We start from the raw sequence: 19,706 nt of genomic DNA, 5'->3' as shown, positions 1-19,706 counted from the left end.
CCCGCGGCGCTCCCATTGGCTGTCGGCGGGGGCGATCGCCCGCACGGGCCAGGCCCCACGTGGAGCTAGCGCTGGCGCTCGTTCATTGATCGCGCTCCGCAGAGCGGCTGCCGCGGGAGGGGCGGGGCGGGGCGGGGCGGGGGCTCGGCTCGGCTCGGCTCGGCTCGGCTCGGCTCGGCTCGGCTCGGTCCCGCTCGGCCCGGCCCGGCCCGCCCCGCCGCAGGGGTGCGCGCCTGGGTCCGGGTCCAGCAGCGCGGTGAGTCCCGTCTCGTCCCGTCCCGTCTCATCCCGTCCCATTCCGGTTCGGTTCGGTGCCCGCAGCCCGGCCGGGCCAGCCCTACCCTGGGGGTCCCTCCGGCCGGGGTCTGGCCTCACACGGGGCCGGGGCGGTGGCGGGGCCGGTCCCTCTCCGCAGCCGTACCTGCTGCGGGGCTATTGTCTGCGCGGTGCGGGAGGGCGCGGGCCTGGGGCGAGGGCGGGGGGAGCCGCGGGGGTCCCGGGGGGGTGCGGGGAGCCGGCGCCCCGGGGCTGTGCCCTGTGGTGGTGACTCCCGGTGTCTCTCCCAGGGCCTGATCCGGAGGTGAGAAGCGTCCCCAGGCCCCGTCCTGAGGCTGCGGTGGGGCCCGGAGCAGCCAGAGGGGTCCTGGGCCTGTCCGGTGCCAACGATGTTCCCGCAGAACCGGCCCCCGGTGAGCCCGCGCCTCGGCCTCGTCCCCCCTGAGCCATGCGCTGCCCCGGGCAGGGCCTGAGCCCTCCAACCGAGCCCCACACGGGATGGGACACACAGGCTTTGGGCCCCGAAAGTTGTGCTCTGTGTGCCGGTGGCTCATCCCAAAGTGATGCTGAGCCTCGGCGCTGCGGGGTCTGGGTCCCATGGAGCCGGGTGGCATCAGGGCGGGATGGCATTAATCCTCCTCCCTGGCTCGGTGGTTCTATGATGCCAAAGGTGGAGCAGGGCTGCCCTGGGCAGTAACTCCTCCTGCTCCCCCAGACGTGGCCATTGCTCCTGCCCTGGTTGCCCAAAGCCCCCCCCAGGGGCTGAGCAGCCTCTCAGGGCCACCAGCGCTGACCCTCGGGGTCCCCTCCTCTGCCCAGGCCCACCTCCAGGCACCCTCCGCCACCTCGGGAGCCGCGGTGGCCGCCAGCGCCATCCCCAGCACCCCGCAGTCCCTCAAGCTGACTTACCCGGAGACCTTGGACCGCATCAAGGAGGAATTCCAGTTCCTGCAGAACCAATACCACAGGTGAGCAGCAGCTGGAGCTCGGGGGCAATGGTGGTGCTGGGCCCATCACTGGTGCTGGTGAGAGCCGGGGTCCCCGCGGCACTGGGCATCGAAGGACCAAGCACCACCATGGTCACTTGAAGCGATGCTGTTTGAGGGAGAGACTCAGCCTCCTCCTGCCGAAAGCCCCGGGATGAGGGTGCTGGCTTCCAGGGCTCCGTTCCCCTCAGATCATCTCCCCTTCCCCATGCCAGTGCCGGGCAGAGCAAGGTTTGAAATGCAGCTCAGCTTTGCAGCTCGCTCCATTTGGGAAGCAGATGCTCGGGAGGGGGTTAAAAATCCATGTGGATTGCTTCCTGATGCCTGGATCCCTTTGCTGTCCATCTCCTCTTTATCAGCCCCTTCCCAATCCTCTTTCAGGTGGTTTTCTTGGCTTGTGCTGGGAGATGGGATTGAAGCTGGGAGCAGGAGGCTGAAGCACATGGTGCACTTGGGGGGGCTCGTGCTCTGTCTGGCCTGGGAGACCTTGTCTATGGGGGGACAGACAAGGGGGATTCTTCCTCTCCCTCCTTCCCTCTCTCTTTCTTCTCTTTATTTTTACAGCTTGAAGTTAGAATGTGAAAAGCTGGCAACGGAGAAAACCGAAATCCAGCGTCATTATGTCATGGTCAGTGAGCTCCACCTGAGGGGAGGAGGGTGCTGGGGGGTGTCTTCTCTAAGCCATCAAAGGACACGCAGCCCCGGGATGCTTTGGCTTCCCTTTGTGTTTGGGTTGTGGTTCCTGTGGCTGTTGTTGGGTGTCCTTCTTCCCCCAAAGCAAGCTGATCGCGGTGGTGGGTCCGTTCCCGTGCTGGTTGTGTCCTTTCCCATGGGCAATGAATGGGAGGACCATGTCCATTCTGCAGCCACGTGCTGGAGAGGCCTCAGCTCCCCAGAGGGACCTGGGGACCATGTTCTCCTCCTGGCCAGGCCACAGCACAGCCATCCGTGGCCAGGCTGACCCCGTGTGCCAGCACTGGAGAGGGTTTTGTGGTTGTGATTCCCCTGGGCTCCCCATCCAATGCTGACACTGCCTTTTCTCTCTTGCAGTACTATGAGATGTCCTATGGCCTCAACATCGAGATGCACAAGCAGGTGAGGCTGGGTGGGATGGGAGCATCATGCCGGCTTTGTCATCCCTGTCCCCACCTTGCTGTCCAGGCCCTTCAGGGTCATCCTTTCCCATGGGAAGTTGCCCCTTGCTGTAGCCCAGGGGAGGCTGGGTCCCTCCTCCATGCTTCAGCAGCTCTACATCATGTCCTTGGCCTGTCTCCTTAGCTCTCTACTCGCTGGGTCCAGGCTGCATGTCCCTGGCTGGGTCTCCCCCTGCATTTGTGGTGCAGTGGTGGAGGACTTGTGCTTGCACAGCCACTTGTGAGCAGCCACTTGGGGACCCCGGTGAGGGGTGCAGGGTGATGCGGAGCACCCTGAGGTGGGAAGGAGGAGGCTCGGGGCTGCACATCCCCCCTTGTTGCCTCCCCATCCATCCCTCTTTCCCTCCCTCCCTTCCTCCCGCTGTGCCGCGCTCCGGGTCACCAGCTGCTCTGAGACAGAAGGTTTCTTCTCATCTATTTTTAAAGAGGCTGCGGAGGAGCCGGGCGAGGCGTGCTGCAGCCGTGGCCTCCTTCCATCCCTCCCTTCCCTCCCTTACATCCATCCATCCATCCATCCTTCCCATCCCTCCCATCCCACCCTGCGCCCAATGACAACTGTTGCGCGGGAGCACGGCACTGGGGTGCTGGTCCCCGTCCCCCCATCCCAGGCTGATGGCTGCTCTCACCAGCCAAGCCGGCTGAGGAGGATGATAAGGATGAGGAGGATGATGAGGATGAGGAGGAGGTGTGAAGCCACCCTTGCGAGAGGCAATGCCGGGGGTCCCCCCATCCCGGTGCCGGAGGGCTCCCTGCTCCCCTCATGTGGCAGCCGGGATTGATTCTCCCATGGAATGGTGTGTGTGCGGGTCCCACGTGCTGCACTTTAACAAGAGCCCATAAGTCTGCTCCAGCGGCCATTGTGGGAAAACCGGGAGCTGCCGGCGCGGGAGCCGCCGGTTCCCTCCATCACCGCGGTGGCAAGGTCGGGTCGCTGCTTTTCCTCCCCTTGCCCCACATCCAGCGCTGCTCATAGGCACAGACAGGGGTCCTGAGCACCTTTGGTGAAGGCAAGGGGGTGCCGTGCTCCTCTCACAGCATCCCCGCGGCTCCCCGTGCGCCCGGTGATGCTGGTTTGGGCAGCGCTGGCCCCGGTTCGCTCCATGGTGTGGTGCTGACTGTGGGGCTGCGGTGGGGCAGCCGCAGGCAGGGGATGAGCAGGAGATGTTCATGTTTTGATGGCGGTTGTTCGGGTTTTGGCATGGAAAAGGGGCTCGTAGCTCTTCATAAAACCACCTCCCCGAATGCGCCTGGCCTTGGGCTCGCTCGCCCCGAGGCGGAGGGGAGGTGGCGGCGCTGGGGGGGGCCGCAAACAGCGCGATCGTTTTTCATGCTGAGAGCGTTAAAGTGCCAGTAAATTGCACATTAACGAGTGCGAGTGAATTGGAGGCAGCTCTCCCCAAGGAGCTGCTGCCCATCAGTGCATTAGGGAAGAGAATCCATCACTGCCGGCCCCGGGAGACAGCTAAATCCTTCCCAGAACTGCTGGCTGCCAAATCTCCTTCTCCCCCCCTTTCCCTCCCCTTCCCTTTCTTTCTTTTCTTTCTCTTTTCCCTCCCTGGGAAGGGGAAGCGAGGGCGGGTGTGGGATTGTTGCTGCTCGGGGTGGGTCTGGGAAAAGCAGGTCGGTGGCCTCTCTGGATGGTGGCACGGGGTGGCACGGGGTCTGTGTCCCCATCCTGGCCATGCTCCTGCGGCTCCTCCTGGCACCAGTGCCAGCCCGGCACGGGAGCCGTGCCCAAGGTCCTGGTGGGAAGATCCAGGGTCAGCTCCATCCTTGGCTGTCGGGTCTTTCAACCTCTGGTCTCCTCCAGGGGCTGACAACAGGGTCCAGGCTCGACCCACTCCTCTCAGCCCTGTGCTGGCTCCATATCGCTTCCATCCTGCCCACTGGGATGGGCAGGGAGCTCCTTGGAGCTTGGGGCATCCCTTGCCTGAGTTTGGGGAGAGTTGCTGGTCTCTGCCCCTCTCTGGCAGAGGTGAAGAGCCCCACGGGCACCCCGCAGCCCCAGGGATGTGTCTGTGGGGCTGGGGATGACATAGAGCCTGTGCTGTCCCCTGTGCCGGGCTGTGGAGTGCAATGGGAGCACGGCACAGCATGGAATACTGCCGCTCTCCCTCCCCTCTGCTCGGGCTGTGCTCCTGATTGCCGGTGGCACTCGAGTGCTGCAGGAATCAGCAGCTCTATGGAGAGCATCTCTCCAGGCTTCCTGCCGGCCGGGAGGGCAGCAATTACCGGGCCTGGTGCCGGTGGGAGGGCGGAGGTGAGACCCGGGGGGCTCGCCTGGGTCGGTGCCATGGGGCCACGGGGCTCCGTGGCCTTGACAAGGAGGAGGCTGAAGCTCTCAGGGTGGGGATGGAGGATGCTGGAGGGGTGGCATTAAGAGGGACAGCTTTCCTTGCCCCCCCTCCAGGGGGTTTCTGCTCCTTGGTGCTGTGCAGCAGCTATTGGGGATGAGCACCAGCGCCAAAGGTCATATTAGAGCAGTTTATTAACATATAAAACACGGTGGCTGCTGAGGAGGGGATGGGAAGGGGGATCCTGCAGTGTGGGGCAGCTCTGCCCTCACCCTGATGAGCGCTGCATCCTCCCTGCATCCCTGGCTGCATCTCTCCCTGCATCCCTGGCTGCATCTCTCACTGCATCTCTTCTTCTGCCAGACGGAGATCGCGAAGCGGCTCAACGTGATCTGTGCCCAGCTCATCCCGTTCCTGTCTCAGGAGGTGGGTGATCCTCGGGCCCCAACTGGGCATGTGAAGAGCTCCATTGGGGCACAGGGAGCATCCCTTCCCGGGGATTTGGGGCCTGCGCTTTGGGTCGGGTTGGGGGCACTGATTCTGTCCCATTCCATGAGGAATCAGTCCTGGTGCCATGGTGCCACCCGGTGCCACGCTCTCCTCTCCCCGCAGCACCAGCAGCAGGTCGTCCAGGCCGTGGAGCGAGCGAAGCAGGTGACTATGACCGACCTGAACGCGGCGCTCGGGGTACGTCAACCCTCTTCCCACCCCATCCCGCTGCCCCGGCCGGGATCCCGCGGGCACCGGTGCTTCCCGTGCTCCCCCATAGGGACACACGTCCCCGCAGCCCCTCGCGCCGTCCCCTTCCGTGGCTCTGTCAGGCGAAGAGGGGGACAAGGCAGGCTGGTTTGGGGGCTGCAGCAGCACTCTTGGTGGAAGAGGTTGTACAAGCATGGAATGGTTTGGGTTGAATCCTTATGGAAGGTTAAAGCCATCCCCCTTGTCCTGTCCCGAGATGCTGCTGCAGAGGTGTCAGAGCAGGGTATCGGGGTGTCACTGTGTCCTGATGCCCTGTGGCCTGGGTTGGGGGGGGTCACCACCATCCCCATACCTCAGTTATCCCCTCCAAACCACAGTACAGCGGCATGGATAGGGATGGGGTCCCCCATTCATATGGATACAGATAGGGTCCCCCATGAATCCCAATAGCTCTTGTCACAGCCGGGAGGTAGCAGCAGGAAGGATGCTGAGAGCCCAACATCCATCCTGATGTGTTCCTTTGGCTCTGCTCTCTCCCTCCTGCTCCTCTCCAGCACCAGCTCCAGACCCAGCACCTCTCACACCACGCTCCCCCTATCCCGCTGACCCCCCATCCCTCCGGGATGCAGCCCACCGGCCTCGCTGGCATCAGCACCGCCTCGGGGCTGCTGGCGCTCTCGGGGGCACTGGGGGCCCAGGCCCAGCTCCTGGCCAAAGATGACCGAGGAGCCCACGACACTGAGCCCAGGGGTGAGTTTGGGGGTGCTGAGGCCTTTAAGGGGGGGTCAGGTCTGGTGTGACCCTCCTGGGAAGGGTGGTGTTGGGCCCTGCGGTGGCACCAAGGCTGGGGGGGGATGTGGCTTGTCCATTCCATGGGGCTCTTGAATGGGCTGCTGGAGCCAGGGGCTTGGTGGCCGTGAGGGGTTTGGGGTGAATGTGCCCCCTGGGGGGGGTGTGATCCCTTGTTGGGGCCCAGGAGGCTGCCATAGCACCCCAGGAGGAGCTTTCTGGGGGGCTCTTGGCAGTGGCACAGAGTGTCCCTCATTCCTTCCTCCCTGCTCTTCATCCTCCTGCTGTGACATGGCAACAGAGCGAGACCCCGGCCCCGTAAGTGCCTTTTCCTTCTCTTGCACCATCTTCCTCCATCCGGGATGCTGGGAGCGGGTGGCCATTGGGGGACAGGTCCTGCTCCCCATCCAAGTCCCCATCCATGCCCTGAGAGGCAGCTTATGTCCCCTAACCCTGTGTCCCCCCACCCCAGAGCTCCCTGGCGCTGCCCAACGGGGAGCGGGCACGAGCCATCTCTGAGTACCTGAGCAGCAGCAAGAAGAGGAAAGTGGAGGAGAAGGACTTTGGGACAGACTATGTGAGCCCGGGGCTGGGGGAATGGGGTGTCCTTGTCCCTGTGGATGTGCGTGGAGCTGCCCGTGCCCCTGGCATATCCCAGGCAGGAGCCAGGGTGGCCTCATCCCCTTTGGCTCCAATCAGCCTCTGTGTTGCAGGGCAGCGACGCAGACAAAAGTGAAGACAACTTGGTGGTGGATGAGGTCAGTGTGCTGGGAAAGGGATGGCGTTGGGATGTGCTGCCCGGCCCTCTCCCCGCGCTGGGGGTTAACGGGCTGTTAGAGGTGGAGGTGGGCAGCATCGGACCCCCCTCTCGTGCTGATGGCAGTGATGAGCCCCAGGATCCAGCCCTGTGTTCCTGCCTGTCCTCCTGACTTCCCTTTCCCCACAGGACCCCTCTTCCCCACACAGCGTCCACTCCTACTCATCCCGGGAGAACGGGGTGGAGAAGGTCCCTCTGGGGAGGAAAGAGGCGGCACCGCTCAGCCCCACTTCCATGGCCTCCTCCAGCAGCATGTCCCCATCCCGGAGCAAGGATGTGCCCACGGTACGTGTTCACTCGAGGGTTGTCCTCCTGTTTCCACTGCTTGGGCTCAGCTGGACGTGGCTTCACCTCCAAACCCATGGGGTGAAGGCAGTGTTGGGGTTCCTGCTCTGTTACATCCCATATCCCATTGCGCAGACCCTGTGGTGTTGGAATAGGGTCGGGGGGGGACCCATGGAGACCTCCCGGCAGGGCTGTGGTTCTTTTCTCCCATCTTCCCCCTCTGTTTGCAGGGGGAGAAGGCAGGGACACCCAGCCTCAAGTCCAGCACCCCCACATCCCAGAGTGACACCACAGCCCCGAGCTCCAGCGGTACCCAGCAGTTTCGCCCCACAACCACCACCAAGACCCCTGTGGACCCACTGGGTGAGCTTGGCCGTGCCGGGCACCCGGGCGGGTGGCTCCAAGCTCCAACCTCATCCCTTCATCCTGCATCTCCCCCGGCAGCCCTGAGCCTGAGGAACCCTCTGGGGGTGCAGAGCCCCTACTCAGCCGCCTTCGGCATGGCCCACGCCGCCGTTAACGGGGACATGGCCGGGACCGGAGCCTACGCCAGCCTCCACCTCATGTCCCCGCAGCTCAATGGGGCCGCAGCCGCCGGCAGCTACGGGCGCTCACCCCTGGTGCGTGAACCCCTTCCCCGTGGTGCTGGGGGGGTGTGGGGTGCGAGCTGCTCTCACCCGCTGTCCCCTCCAGGTGGGATACGATCCACATCCCCACATGCGCGTCCCAGGGCTGGCAGCTGGAATGCAAGTGGGGACGTCAGGGAAACCGTGAGTGGGGCCAGGGCTGCGGCAGGGATGGGGTGTCCTGGAGGGGCCAGGGCTGGCAGGGAGCATGGAATGGGTTGGGTTGGAAGGGATCATCCAGCTCCAACCCCCTGCCACGGGCAGGGACACCTTCCACTAGAGCAGGTTGCTCCAAGCCCCTGTGTCCAACCTGGCCTTGAACACTGCCAGGGATGGGGCAGCCACAGCTGCTCTGGGCACCCTGTGCCAGCGCCTCAGCACCCTCACAGGGAAGAACTTCTGCCTCAGAGCTCATCTCAATCTCCCCTCTGGCAGGTTAAAGCCATTCCCCTTGGCCTGTCCCTACAGGCCCTTGTCCAAAGCCCCTCTCCAGGTTTCCTGTAGCCCCTTTAGGCACTGGAGCTGCTCTAAGGTGTCCCCTTCAGGAGCCTTCTCTTCTCCAGGCTGCCCCAGCCCAGCTCTCTCAGCCTGGCTCCAGAGCAGAGCTGCTCCAGCCCTCGCAGCAGCTCCATGGATGGGGAGCTCAGCTCCACTTGGAGCTGTTCTGGAGCAGCCCTGTGCCCAACCAGGCTGCTCCCAGCTATGACTCCAAACCACGCTGCCCATGTCTGATGCAGCCCCGGCTGCTCCATGTAGGATCCTGGGCTGGTTCCCACCAACTCTCTCCCCTTCCAGCGCCTATTCCTTCCACGTCAGCGCCGACGGGCAGATGCAGCCGGTGCCTTTCCCCCCCGATGCCCTGCTCGGCTCCGGCATCCCCCGGCACGCGCGGCAGCTCCATACTCTGAGCCACGGGGAGGTGGTTTGTGCTGTCACCATCAGCAACTCCACCAGGCACGTCTACACCGGCGGCAAGGGCTGCGTGAAGGTGTGGGACGTGGGGCAGCCGGGCACCAAGACAGCCGTGGCTCAGCTCGACTGCTTGGTAAGGACGTGCCACCGTGGCTTGTTCCCCTGCATTGAAGATGGGGACCTCAGGGGGGTGTTTGGGGCATCTCAAAGTGATGATGTGTCCATGTGTGTTTCTCACCGGGGTGGTTGAGGCTGTTGAGCTGGTGGCTCCGTGCTGCCAGTGCTGCTCCGTCGCTTCTGAGCATCCCAAGCTCTTGGGGGGCTTTTCCATCCCCACCTCTTGGTACTGCTTCATCTGCCCCAAGAGAAGCCTTTGCCAGTGCCAGCCCTCCCTGGGCAGATAGTTCCTACAGGCCAGACTCTGATGCCTGAGCTGAGGCATCACTTGGATTCAGCTCTGTCCATTTGCTGTTGCCTATGTGGGTCTGGCTGGAGGGAGAGCTCGGATTCCTTGTGGAAATAACTCATAGGATTGTTTAGGTTGGAAAAAGACCTTTAAGATCATCGAGTCCAACCACTGACCCAGCACTGCCAAGGCCATGGCTAAACCATGCCCCTGAATGCCACCCACCACTAAACCATGGCCCCAATCTCTCCAGGGATGGTGACTCCATCACTGCCATGGGCAGTCTCTCCCAGTGCTTCCCAACCCTTTGAGTGAGGGAATTTGTCCTAAGATCCCATTTAAACCTCCTCTGGTGCAACTCGAGGCTGTTTCCTCTTGTTCTATGAGGTTCTTTTGTAGGTGTGGGGGCTCAGCCGCTATTGCCCTGGCCCTTGAGGTGTCCTCGGTTGTTGTCATAAGAGCTCCTGGCAGCTTCCCGAGGTTTCCTCAGGTTGGGAAACCCGCTGCCAATCCCAGCACAGCCATCACCTGGGAGTCTTTTTAACCTGTGTTCTTTGAGGTTTGTTTTCAATGGAATTGGGATTCCCTGTGCCTGCTGTGAAGAGCCCAAACCCTCCACTTGCTGGCCTTGGGGCTTGGGCAGCCTGACAAATATTATTCCTGGATGGTGCTGACCTTGAAGATCCAGATGCATAAACAAGGAAGTGACTGAGTCATGATCATTTCCAGCTGCATCCGAAGTTCAGGAATGGGGGAAAACGATGGTTTTAGTGCTCAGAGTCATTGGAGCCGCAGCGGCCGCGTCTGTTGGGGATGCTGTGGGTGATGGTCCCTGAGGATATAGCATGGTTTGGGTTGGAAAGGACCTTGAGATCAGCTAGTTCTGACTTGTGGATGGATGCAGAAGGGCTGAAAGGGAAGGGGGATAATGGGGTCCTGCCTCTTGCACCCCAGAACCGCGACAACTACATCCGCTCGTGCAAGCTGCTGCCTGACGGCCGGAGCCTGATCGTGGGGGGGGAAGCCAGCACCCTCTCCATCTGGGACCTGGCGGCCCCCACGCCCCGCATCAAGGCCGAGCTCACCTCCTCTGCCCCCGCTTGCTACGCCCTGGCCATCAGCCCCGACGCCAAGGTCTGCTTCTCCTGCTGCAGCGACGGCAACATCGTGGTGTGGGACCTGCAGAACCAGACCCTGGTTAGGTGAGCGCGGGGCTGGGGGGACACAGGACACACACATGGCAGTGCTGACAGCCGTATCCTTGCCTGCTCCCTGTCCCCCCCTCTTTCCCAGGCAGTTTCAAGGCCACACGGATGGTGCCAGTTGCATCGACATCTCCAATGATGGCACCAAGCTGTGGACAGGGGGGCTGGATAACACGGTGCGGTGCTGGGACCTGCGCGAAGGGCGTCAGCTCCAGCAGCACGACTTCAGCTCCCAGGTAAGGAATGGGGCTGAGCAGGAGCCCCATGGGGACAACCGGGACCTGCCTGACCCTGATTTTCCCCCCTTCTCCCCAGATCTTCTCGCTGGGCTATTGCCCAACAGGCGAGTGGTTGGCAGTGGGGATGGAGAGCAGCAACGTGGAGATCCTACACGTCACCAAACCGGACAAGTACCAACTGCACCTCCATGAGAGCTGTGTCCTCTCCCTCAAATTCGCCTCCTGCGGTAGGCACGGCTCCCCCAGGCCTGGCTTTGGGACCTTGGGATGCATCTCCTCTCCTGGATGCATCCCTCAATGCTCATTTTGCTGGGGGCAAGCGCTGGTTCTGGCCCTGTGTGGATGCCAGCAGTATTCCTGGGAGAAGGGGTGTCCTTCTGGAGCAACCCCTGTGGCTGCACTCGCAGTGGTGCTGGGATGCTCCTCTTGATCCCTTCTGTTCCTCCCACAGGGAAGTGGTTTGTGAGCACGGGGAAGGACAACCTGCTCAACGCCTGGAGGACGCCCTATGGAGCCAGCATCTTCCAGGTATGGGGATGCACAGCCCTTGGGGTCAGGGGGGTCTGGTTTTGGCTGGGATAGAGTTGATTTTCATCCTATAGATGTGTGAGGTTGCCCAGTGCAACTCAACTCTAAGTGTGTATAGTAATATAGATAGAGCTATAGCAAAGTATATAGCAATATATTCGCAGTCATAGAATCATGGAATGGTTTGGGATGGAAGGGACCTTAAAGCTCCTCCAGTTCCAAGCCCCTGCCACGGGCAGGGACACCTTCCACTAGAGCAGGTTGCTCCAAGCCCCTGTGTCCAACCTGGCCTTGAACACTGCCAGGGATGGGGCAGCCACAGCCAGTGTCCCACCACCCAGTAACCAAACTGGTCCCTGCGGGGTCCCCAGGGTGGGCGCTCTGTGTGTCTTGTTCTCCCTCCCTTCTCTCCTCTCTCAGTCCAAGGAAACCTCGTCCGTCCTCAGCTGCGATGTCTCCACTGATGACCAGTTCATCGTCACCGGCTCTGGGGACAAGAAGGCGACAGTCTACGAGGTCATCTATTGACAGCGAGAGGTGCCAGCAGCATGGGGGGGGGCCCGGGCCATGGGGCCGGGCAGACAGACAGACACCCCATGGACGGACGGACAGACGGGGGGGGGGCTCTGCCCACCCTGCTCCTGCCTTCCCAAAGCAGAGCTGGGCCAGCCGAGGCGGAGGAGCACGGCCAGGGCTGGAGGTGGCCCCGGGCCGGTGTCACACAGGGCTGGGTGATGGCGGTGGGGACTCGCTCCTTGGTTTGGTCTCTATTTGTTGGATGGGAGGAGCTGGGGGGGATGTGTGTGTGTGTGTATTAAGGATTTTTTGGGGTTATTTGGGGGTTTTTTTTAGTTTATTTTTTCACTTTTGGGGTGTTATTTTGGTGGGGGTGGTTGGAGGGAGGCTCTGGGCCAGGTTGGGGCCATGGGCTCCGTCCTCAGCGCCCTTGGGCGGGCATTCTGGGCTGTATTTAATAATAAAAGCAAGGAAAAGCAGAGCTCTGCCTGGTCCTGAGCAGCTCCCTGGGTGCTCCGTGGCCATGGGATGGAGCCAGGAGAGGATGGAGCCAGGGCTGGGGGAGCTCCACTATGGCAGGAAAAGCTGCTCCAACACTGCTGCTCCTGGACCCCCAACTTCACAGCCCATCCCGTGGGGCAGCACTGGTTGGGGACCCTTGTTCCATGATGGGAGCTTCTGTCCCCCCCACCACAGGGCTCCTGCACCCCATTTCCATGGGCTTCAGAGGCAGGGATGCTCTGCTTCAGGATGGCAAGGATGCACCGCTCAGGGATGCATTGCTCCAGGATGATGTTTCAATCTGAGCTTTGGGCTGGTGCTTAGACAGGAGAAAAGGAATAAAAGAAATAAATAAAGGAAAATCAATTCTCCGAGCATCCCCAGGGAATTCTGCAGGCAGCTGCATGGAAAATACCTGCAGAGCCCAGCTCCTGCCTGGCAGATGATTCACATCCCACCGAGGGCACAGAGCTGGGTACCAACCGCCCAGCACAGGCATCTCCTCACCCTCCTTGGGGCTGAATGGACCACAAAGGAATCCAGAGCCCCATTGCCAGCCCCACTGCCCACCCCTGGTCCCTACCAGCCTCTGCTCCTTCTGCTCGACAAGCATCATGCTCCAGTTGGAGGTAATGGATACAGGATTCCCAGGCATCTCCCAGCTACTGGGCTCCAAGGGGGAGTCCTGGGGGAAGAAGAGGTCTCTGGGGAGCAGGAAACCCATTCCCTCTGCACAAGGGCAGGAATTCCAGCCCCAGCCTGTGAGGGCTGGCGACCAGCACAGCCAGGGAGCTGAGGAAGGGCCTCTTGGCAGCCCCTCAGCAGCATTCCAGAGGCACGGCCACCCACCAGGAATCCCACACTCAATTAGGGCTGTGATTTTTATCACCATCATTACACCAAGGAGCAGTTTTATAAGGGCTGTTACGCAGAAATCCTGAGGTTCCTTCCAGGGCTTGGATTTTTTGGGGGGAAGTGGCAAAGGAGGAAAGGAATCAAACCCCAAACATGGGTGGTGATTCCAGAGGAGGAAAAGGGATGTCCCCAAAAGCAAGGCTGGGATCTGCCTCAGTGGTCAGGGAAGGCTGTATTGGGAATGCCTGGAATTCCGCACTGGGACATGGGCAGGAGCTCAGTGTGTTCGTGTCAAGGCTGCTTTAAAGCCAGGCGCTGTATGAGACTGGTGCTGGGATACGCTGCAAAGCCCAGCATTCCTGCCTCTTCCTGCCTCTTCCTGCCTCTTCCTGCCACCTCCGCCTGCACAGGCTGCCAGCCCAGCTCCCTGGGGCTCTCATCCCAGCTTATCAGCCTCCCCATATGGGATGCGCTGGGAAAAGGGGCTGCAAAGGGATTGGGAGGCAGAGCCAAGCCTGCGGCTGGCAAAGCTGAGTCCTGGCTGGCACCACCTTCCACCCGGAGCGCTGTGAGCTGGGATCAGCCTTGGCTGGCATCAACCCACTGCTGGCATGTGTCCTGGGTGGATGCTCCTGCCCAGAGCCTGACGGACCCCAAAGCTCAGCAAGCAGAGCCCCAAACCTGACGGCTACAGCTTGAGCTGGGTCCCTGCAAGGCTTTATCCTGCCCTTATGGGTAGGGGTTTACCTGGTCCACCCCACTGGGGGTCTCCATCGTTATCCTGCAAGGCGGGAGAAGCCCCAAAAGGCTCAATGAGGAGTGGGAGAGGCTGGACCAAGCTCCAGGTTCTGCCCCATAGGACCCCAGCCAGCAGAGAGAGCCCGTTTCCTCCTGCACATCACTTCGATGTGATCTTGCACATGACATCGCCTGTGGCCATCCTCCAGTTGGAACAACAGGACCTCAGCACCCACAACTTACCGGGCTCGGGGTGTGCTCTGGAGCCTGGGAGCAGCAGTGGGAGCATTGGGAAAGGTCCATGTCAGCGAGGAAGAGGGTGTTAATGCAGAGACTGAGCCCTGGGTAAGGAGGAGAGGGGGACGGTGCAGGGCTGGAAATCACACCCCATTGCCCATGGGCAGTGTGGATTCTCTGCTGTCTAAGAGGAGATGAGCACATGGGTGCTCCTTGGGGAAGCAGGAGAGGAATCTCTATCCACTCACCTACTGTGCTTTGGAATCTCTTCCCTGGATGTGGTGATAGAGGGAATGAGCCATCCACCCATCCAAGACATCCCGAATCACACCCACCCTCTTTCCTTAGGAAGCCACCTCCAAAGCCCTGCCTGGAAAGCCTCCCAGGCTTTTCACATGCACAACAGCAGGGATCCACCTCCCGGAGCTCCAAGCTGCTCCAAGGCCAGCATGAGCCCGGAAAGGGGATGGAGAGGGATGCGGTGCCTGTGCTCAGCACCGCATCCCTGATCCACGCCATGGATCTGACTGTGGCCGCAGCACCAGGGATTAACTCACCTTATTCTGGGGGTCTTTGCACCCTCCAGCCCTTTCAAGGAGCAGCTTTGGGCTGTGCCCAGTGGATCTGCTGCTGGAAGCACATCAGGAGCAGCCAGAACCTTCCCTGGAGGAGCCTGCAGAGGAGCATCCCTGCGGCTGCTGCATCCCACTGCCTGTTCCTGGTCCCTGGAGCCAGCAGCCAGGCTGGGCTCTGGTGTTAACTCAGCCCAGGAGCATCCCGAGCACTGCTTTAACGATGGTTAAATATTGATGCTGTTTGTAAAGCACTTGGTGATCCTGAGAGGAGGCGGCACCCGTCAAGATGAGGGATGAGGAATGACGAGGCACCACCGGGCTCTGCCTCCTCAATTCCCTTGGGGCTCCCACAGGGGCTCGGAACAGCATCTTCCTTTGGCTTCAGGCATCTGATCTCTACTTGGTGTAAACCTTGGAGTAAATAGAGAGGGGGGACCCACCCCCCTGCTCAGAACTCGAGCTGGTCCCCTGGGTGCAGTGATCTAATGAGCTGGATCTGGGAATGTGATTCTCAGCATCATTCCCATGTTGTGGACATGGGAGAGCACCAGGAAACAGGAAGAGAAGGCAGCAGGACCCCTCCCAAGTGCTGCCCGTGCACCTCTGGGGTGTCTGCCCCACATCTTCTCCCCTTTTACCTTGGTTCTCCCTATCCAGGTCCTCTTTGGTGGCCAGTAGAGACTGCGTCATCGGTGTCCCCAGAGGGACAGGAGCCATCTGGGTGCGGATGGCACTTGGCCTCTTGGCAATCCCTGCTGGTAGCCAGTAGCACCATGGAGGGATGGGAATGGCTCCGAGCCCCATCCCATCCCCTCCAGTGGGAGAAGAGCAGCCTATCCCCCCCCCCGCCAGCACCTCTATGGAGGACCCACCTCAGTGTAAATCCATGTGCATCCTGCTGGGATTTCCCGAGCTGCTGCCAAGGGAGGCCCCTGCCCAGGGACCCCCCCAGGCTGTCAGCTCCCCCCCAGCGCATGGGAGGGATCCCGACTCCTGAATCCCTCGGTGGATCCCGGCCAAGCCGAGGTCTGGGAGCTGTCAGGGCTGTCACAGCCCATGTTGGCTTTGTGGGCTGGCAGGGAAGGAGCGGAGCCACCAGCGCTGGCCACGGGCCACCAGCAACGCTTGCTCCCTCCTGCACATCCAACCCGGAGCCAATGGGGATGCAAGTGGATTCAGCCCCCTGCATCACCCTCAGCTCCCAGAGCAGGGAATCCCAATCCCACCCCTCTGCTCCGTGCATGGGGGCAACAGCACCCAAGGACACATCCCCTGCCCTGGGCACACAGAGGACCTGCACCCAGTGAGTGCACCCAGACCCACCAGCACCCACAGGTCCCGGCCACCCCCCCGGGAACCAGAGACACCCCCCGTCCTCCAGCCCTCTCCTGCCCATGCAGAGCCAGGAGATGGATACTGGGATGAGCTCCTCAAGCCCTTGGCCATCACCTCAACCTCATCACCTCCTCAAGCACTTGTCGCCTTGTGGGCAGAGTCCTGGCTCTGCATGGTTTGGGATAACCTTGAATCCCAGTCCTAGGTCCCAAAGCCAGCCCTGGGTCCCATTCCCAGCCCTGGGTCCTGCTCCCAGCAGAGCTCAGAGCACGTAGGGATGGCAGGAATGTGCTGCTGGGCTCCAGGCCCCTCCCTGCTAACAAAAGGAGCAAGCTCGGAGGGGCTGAGCCAGCTGGAGGAACATGGCAGTTGACTTGGCACTTTGTCAGGCACTGCTCCAAACTAATTTCCCTGGCAGCGAGCCCGCGATGACGGGATTGATAAATCTGGAGAGGGAAAGCAAATTAACGCTGGAACAAAAGGGGAAGCAGGAAAAGGGTGAAAACACCCCCCTGGCTCCGGGAGAGGGAAAGGGGATTAGGGAAAAAGAAAAAGAAAAGAAAGAAAATTCATTTGCCTCTGGGCTCCAGCTCCTGCTGTTTCCTCCAGGCTCACTCCTGCTTCTGGTGCCCCAGGGAGCTGCTCAGCATCATAGAATCATGGAACGGTTTGGGTTGGAAGGGAGCTTAAAGCTCCTCCAGCTCCAACGCCCTCCCACGGGCAGGGACACCTTCCACTAGAGCAGGTTGCTCCAAGCCCCTGTGTCCAACCTGGCCTTGAACACTGCCAGGGATGGGGCAGCCACAGCTTCTCTGGGAAAAGTCTGTGCCAGCGCCTCAGCACCCTCACAGGGAAGAACTTCTGCCTCAGAGCTCATCTCAATCTCCCCTCTGGCAGGTTAAAGCCATTCCCCTTGTCCTGTCCCTACAGGCCCTTGTCCAAAGCCCCTCTCCAGGTTTCCTGGAGCCCCTTTAGGCCCTGGAGCTGCTCTAAGGTCTCCCCTTCAGGAGCCTTTTCTTCTCCAGGCTGCCCCAGCCCGGCTCTCTCAGCCTGGCTCCAGAGCAGAGCTGCTCCAGCCCTCGCAGCAGCTCCAGGGCCTCCTCCGGCCTCGCTCCGGCAGCTCCACGTCCTTCTCGTGTTGTTGCCCCAGAGCTGGATGCAGGATGAGGGGGGCGTCTCCCTAGAGAGAATCCCCTCCCTGACCTGCTGCTCACACACTCCCCAAATGGTGCTGTCACCCTTGAGGGACTCCAATCCCTGTGGCTTTGGGTCCCCATTCCCGCTATATCCCCCCACGTTGACCTGCTCCCAGCTCAATGGACAACACAAACTGGGGTGGTTTCCCCCTTGGGACCCTCACACAGGACCTGGCACCCCAATTCCCAACTTCACACTATCCCTCTGCCCATTTCCCCCAAGTGATCCTCACACCAAGACCTCCTTCTCCAAGTTCTCCTGCCCCAGTTCTCCCTCTGTGCTGGGCCCCATGCGCCCCATCCTGCCCAGACACCCCATTCCCCCCGTTCTCCGGACACCCCCCGGTCACCCCATCCCTTGCTCCCACCCAGACGGGGGTCCCCACCCTCAGCCTGGCTCTACCCTCCCCTCACCCGTGGCATTGAGCCTGCAGGGTCTGAAATTCCTCCTTGATGCGATTGCAGCTTCCCAGGACCGGGAACTCGACGGGCTGGAGCGGGAGCATGTTGGAGGCTGCGTCTCCGTCAGCACCGGGCTCTCACCTGCCCCCGGTACGCACCGGGAGCCGTCCCTGCAGGGACATCCTGGGTATCCCGGTCCCCGCCCGGGCCCCGCTGCTCCCCGGGACACCGAGATCATCCGGTACCATCCCTCCCGCCGGCCCGGAGCGCAGCCGGGGCGAGGAGCATCCCCGTCCCCCCGGGAGCGCCCCGGCCAGACACGGACACCACAACCGAACCGGGGCCCCCGGGGCTGCGGGACTGCCGCGCCGGGCCCGGCCGTGCCTCCCAGTGGGCGCTGGACACGGGGCAGCACCGAGCGCGGGGACCGGGGGCCGGGAACGGGACCGGGATGGGGATCGGGACCGGTCCGGCGGGGAGGTGGGCGGGGCCTCGCAGGGGTGTGGGCGTGGTCTCACGGCGATGGGCGGGGCCTCGTCGCATGTGGGCGGGGCCTCACTGACTGTGGGCGTGGCCCCGTCCCCGCTGCGCCTTAATCGGCTTCACGACCCGCAGCGCCGACTGCCGCTCCTGCCATTGGCTGCCGCTGCAGGAGCGCCAACCAATCGCCCTGCGGCGTTCCCACATGGGTTCATGACGCCACGTACAGGGAAAGCCAATGAGAAGCGAGCTGAAGCTCCGCGGGGCACGCTGGGAGTTGTAGTTCGCTGCCGGTGGCGCCGGGAGCGGCGGCCGCTGCCCGGCTCCTGCCTTCCCGGTGCCGCCGCTGCCCGCCGGGGCCCGCAGAGCCGGGGCCGGTTCTCTGCGGCGGGGCCGGCGAGGGGCGGGCGGTGGGGCCGGGATCCCGCCGCAGGGGCGCGGGCGGGCGAACTACGCTGCCCACAAGGCATTGCGGCTGCCACTCAAAGTAACGTGGGGCGGTGGAGCCCGGCGGCAGCTCCGGGACCCGTCGGGACCGGGGGGCAATGGACGGGTTACGGGGGCTCGGCCCCTCCAGCCCCACAGGGTCCCAAGCGAGCAACGGGACCCTCTCCAGCCCCGTTGCATTCCCTGTGCATGGCATTCCCCAGCTCCAGCACCGCGCCGGGCACCAGCCCATCACCTGGGTGTAAAACCTCCCCTTCACGTCGATGTGTATGTGCCCTAGAGCTGCGCATCCGAACATCCACCCCGGAGCCCAGGGTAAAGCTACAGAGGCTCTATTTTAAGTTGGTTGCCTCATTGGTTGGGTTTTATTTAAGGAAACTGGGTTTATTCCCAAGCTGGAATCATTCCAGCTCATTTCAAGGGAAGGAGGCACTGGAATGATGGTTCCTTACCAAAACCTGCCCCTTTTCTCTGCGCTCCCATCTCCACGAGTTCCAGGTAAACCCGGAACAGGCAGTTCGGGAATGATGGAAGTCGCACACGTCTTCATCACCCTCCATTAATGATTGACGTGGGCCCTGGAGCGGGACAGGCTCTAACCCAGAGGTGAATGCACTGGGGCTGGCGAGGAAGGAGCCAGGGTTAACCCCTTGCACCCCCAGGCTGCAGCGAGGGGAGCGGGTCCCGCTCCTCCCTTGGGATACAGGGATCTAGAAGATGCTCAGCCCTGGGCTCCGCCGCTCCCTTGTGCCTGGTGGCAGCAGCGCTTGGAAGAGCCCCAAAGGATGAGGGTGTTTGAAATCGCTGCCAGGAGCGAGAGGCGAGGGCTGAAAACAGCCCTTCTGTTGATAACCAACCAAAACCCAGGCTTCGGGATGCACGGGAGCTCCGATTGAATCCACAGCCAAGGAAAACAGGGATCACCCCGAGGGTTCCACCTCTCGGGTCCTTCCTGGGGCATGGGGACACAGCACCTCCTGCCCTGGGCTCTGTGCTGTGGGGCCAGGAGATGACCACGATGCTTCTAAACCATCCCATTTCCAGCTTCTCGCTTGAATGAGGAGCCTTGAACTCGCTGGAGCTCAGTTCCTGGCACCGACATGAATGTCCCTGGGCATTTACACCAGCAGCTGGCACAAACAGGAGCCTTCTCCTGGCTGGAGCCTGGCCTGGAATGAACACGAGCTGGGAAAGGAAACGCAGGGAAG

The 19,706-nt window shown here is 61.9% G+C and overlaps 1 protein-coding gene across 4 annotated transcripts; it reads left to right on the top strand.

Moving 5' to 3' along the window:
• The first annotated feature begins 60 nt into the window (after window positions 1-60).
• On the top strand, window positions 61-12,213 carry LOC115618051 (transducin-like enhancer protein 1). 4 transcript variants are annotated; one of them, XM_030509176.1, is made up of 22 exons: window positions 61-256; window positions 567-689; window positions 1,096-1,244; window positions 1,827-1,890; window positions 2,313-2,357; window positions 5,074-5,136; window positions 5,323-5,397; window positions 5,964-6,159; window positions 6,500-6,516; window positions 6,671-6,775; window positions 6,912-6,956; window positions 7,145-7,300; window positions 7,531-7,663; window positions 7,745-7,920; window positions 7,994-8,070; window positions 8,722-8,971; window positions 10,199-10,446; window positions 10,538-10,685; window positions 10,765-10,915; window positions 11,140-11,216; window positions 11,637-11,759; window positions 11,793-12,213. In XM_030509176.1, the coding sequence occupies exons 2-21, from the start codon at window positions 666-668 to the stop codon at window positions 11,742-11,744; spliced, it is 2,307 nt and encodes a 768-aa protein (XP_030365036.1). In that variant the 5' UTR covers window positions 61-256; window positions 567-665; the 3' UTR covers window positions 11,745-11,759; window positions 11,793-12,213. The 4 variants fall into 4 exon arrangements, with proteins under 4 accessions (XP_030365036.1, XP_030365037.1, XP_030365035.1 ...); XM_030509177.1 differs by having other exon boundaries at window positions 5,323-5,364; window positions 11,637-12,213; XM_030509175.1 differs by having other exon boundaries at window positions 11,637-12,213.
• The last annotated feature ends 7,493 nt before the right edge of the window (window positions 12,214-19,706 follow it).

This window comes from Strigops habroptila, chromosome 20 (genome assembly GCF_004027225.2).
Source record: "Strigops habroptila isolate Jane chromosome 20, bStrHab1.2.pri, whole genome shotgun sequence".
NCBI lineage: Eukaryota > Metazoa > Chordata > Aves > Psittaciformes > Psittacidae > Strigops > Strigops habroptila.
Note: the sequence above shows the minus strand (reverse complement) of the source record. Positions and strands in the feature narration are given on the sequence as shown.

Excerpts from the sequence above, each read along its gene's own strand:
- LOC115618051 (XM_030509176.1), top strand. The coding sequence starts at position 666 with ATGTTCCCGCAGAACCGGCCCCCG. Across the intron at positions 6,776-6,911 it reads AGGACTTTGGGACAGACTAT|GGCAGCGACGCAGACAAAAG; the intron begins GTGAGCCCGGGG and ends TCTGTGTTGCAG. Across the intron at positions 10,447-10,537 it reads CAGAACCAGACCCTGGTTAG|GCAGTTTCAAGGCCACACGG; the intron begins GTGAGCGCGGGG and ends CCTCTTTCCCAG.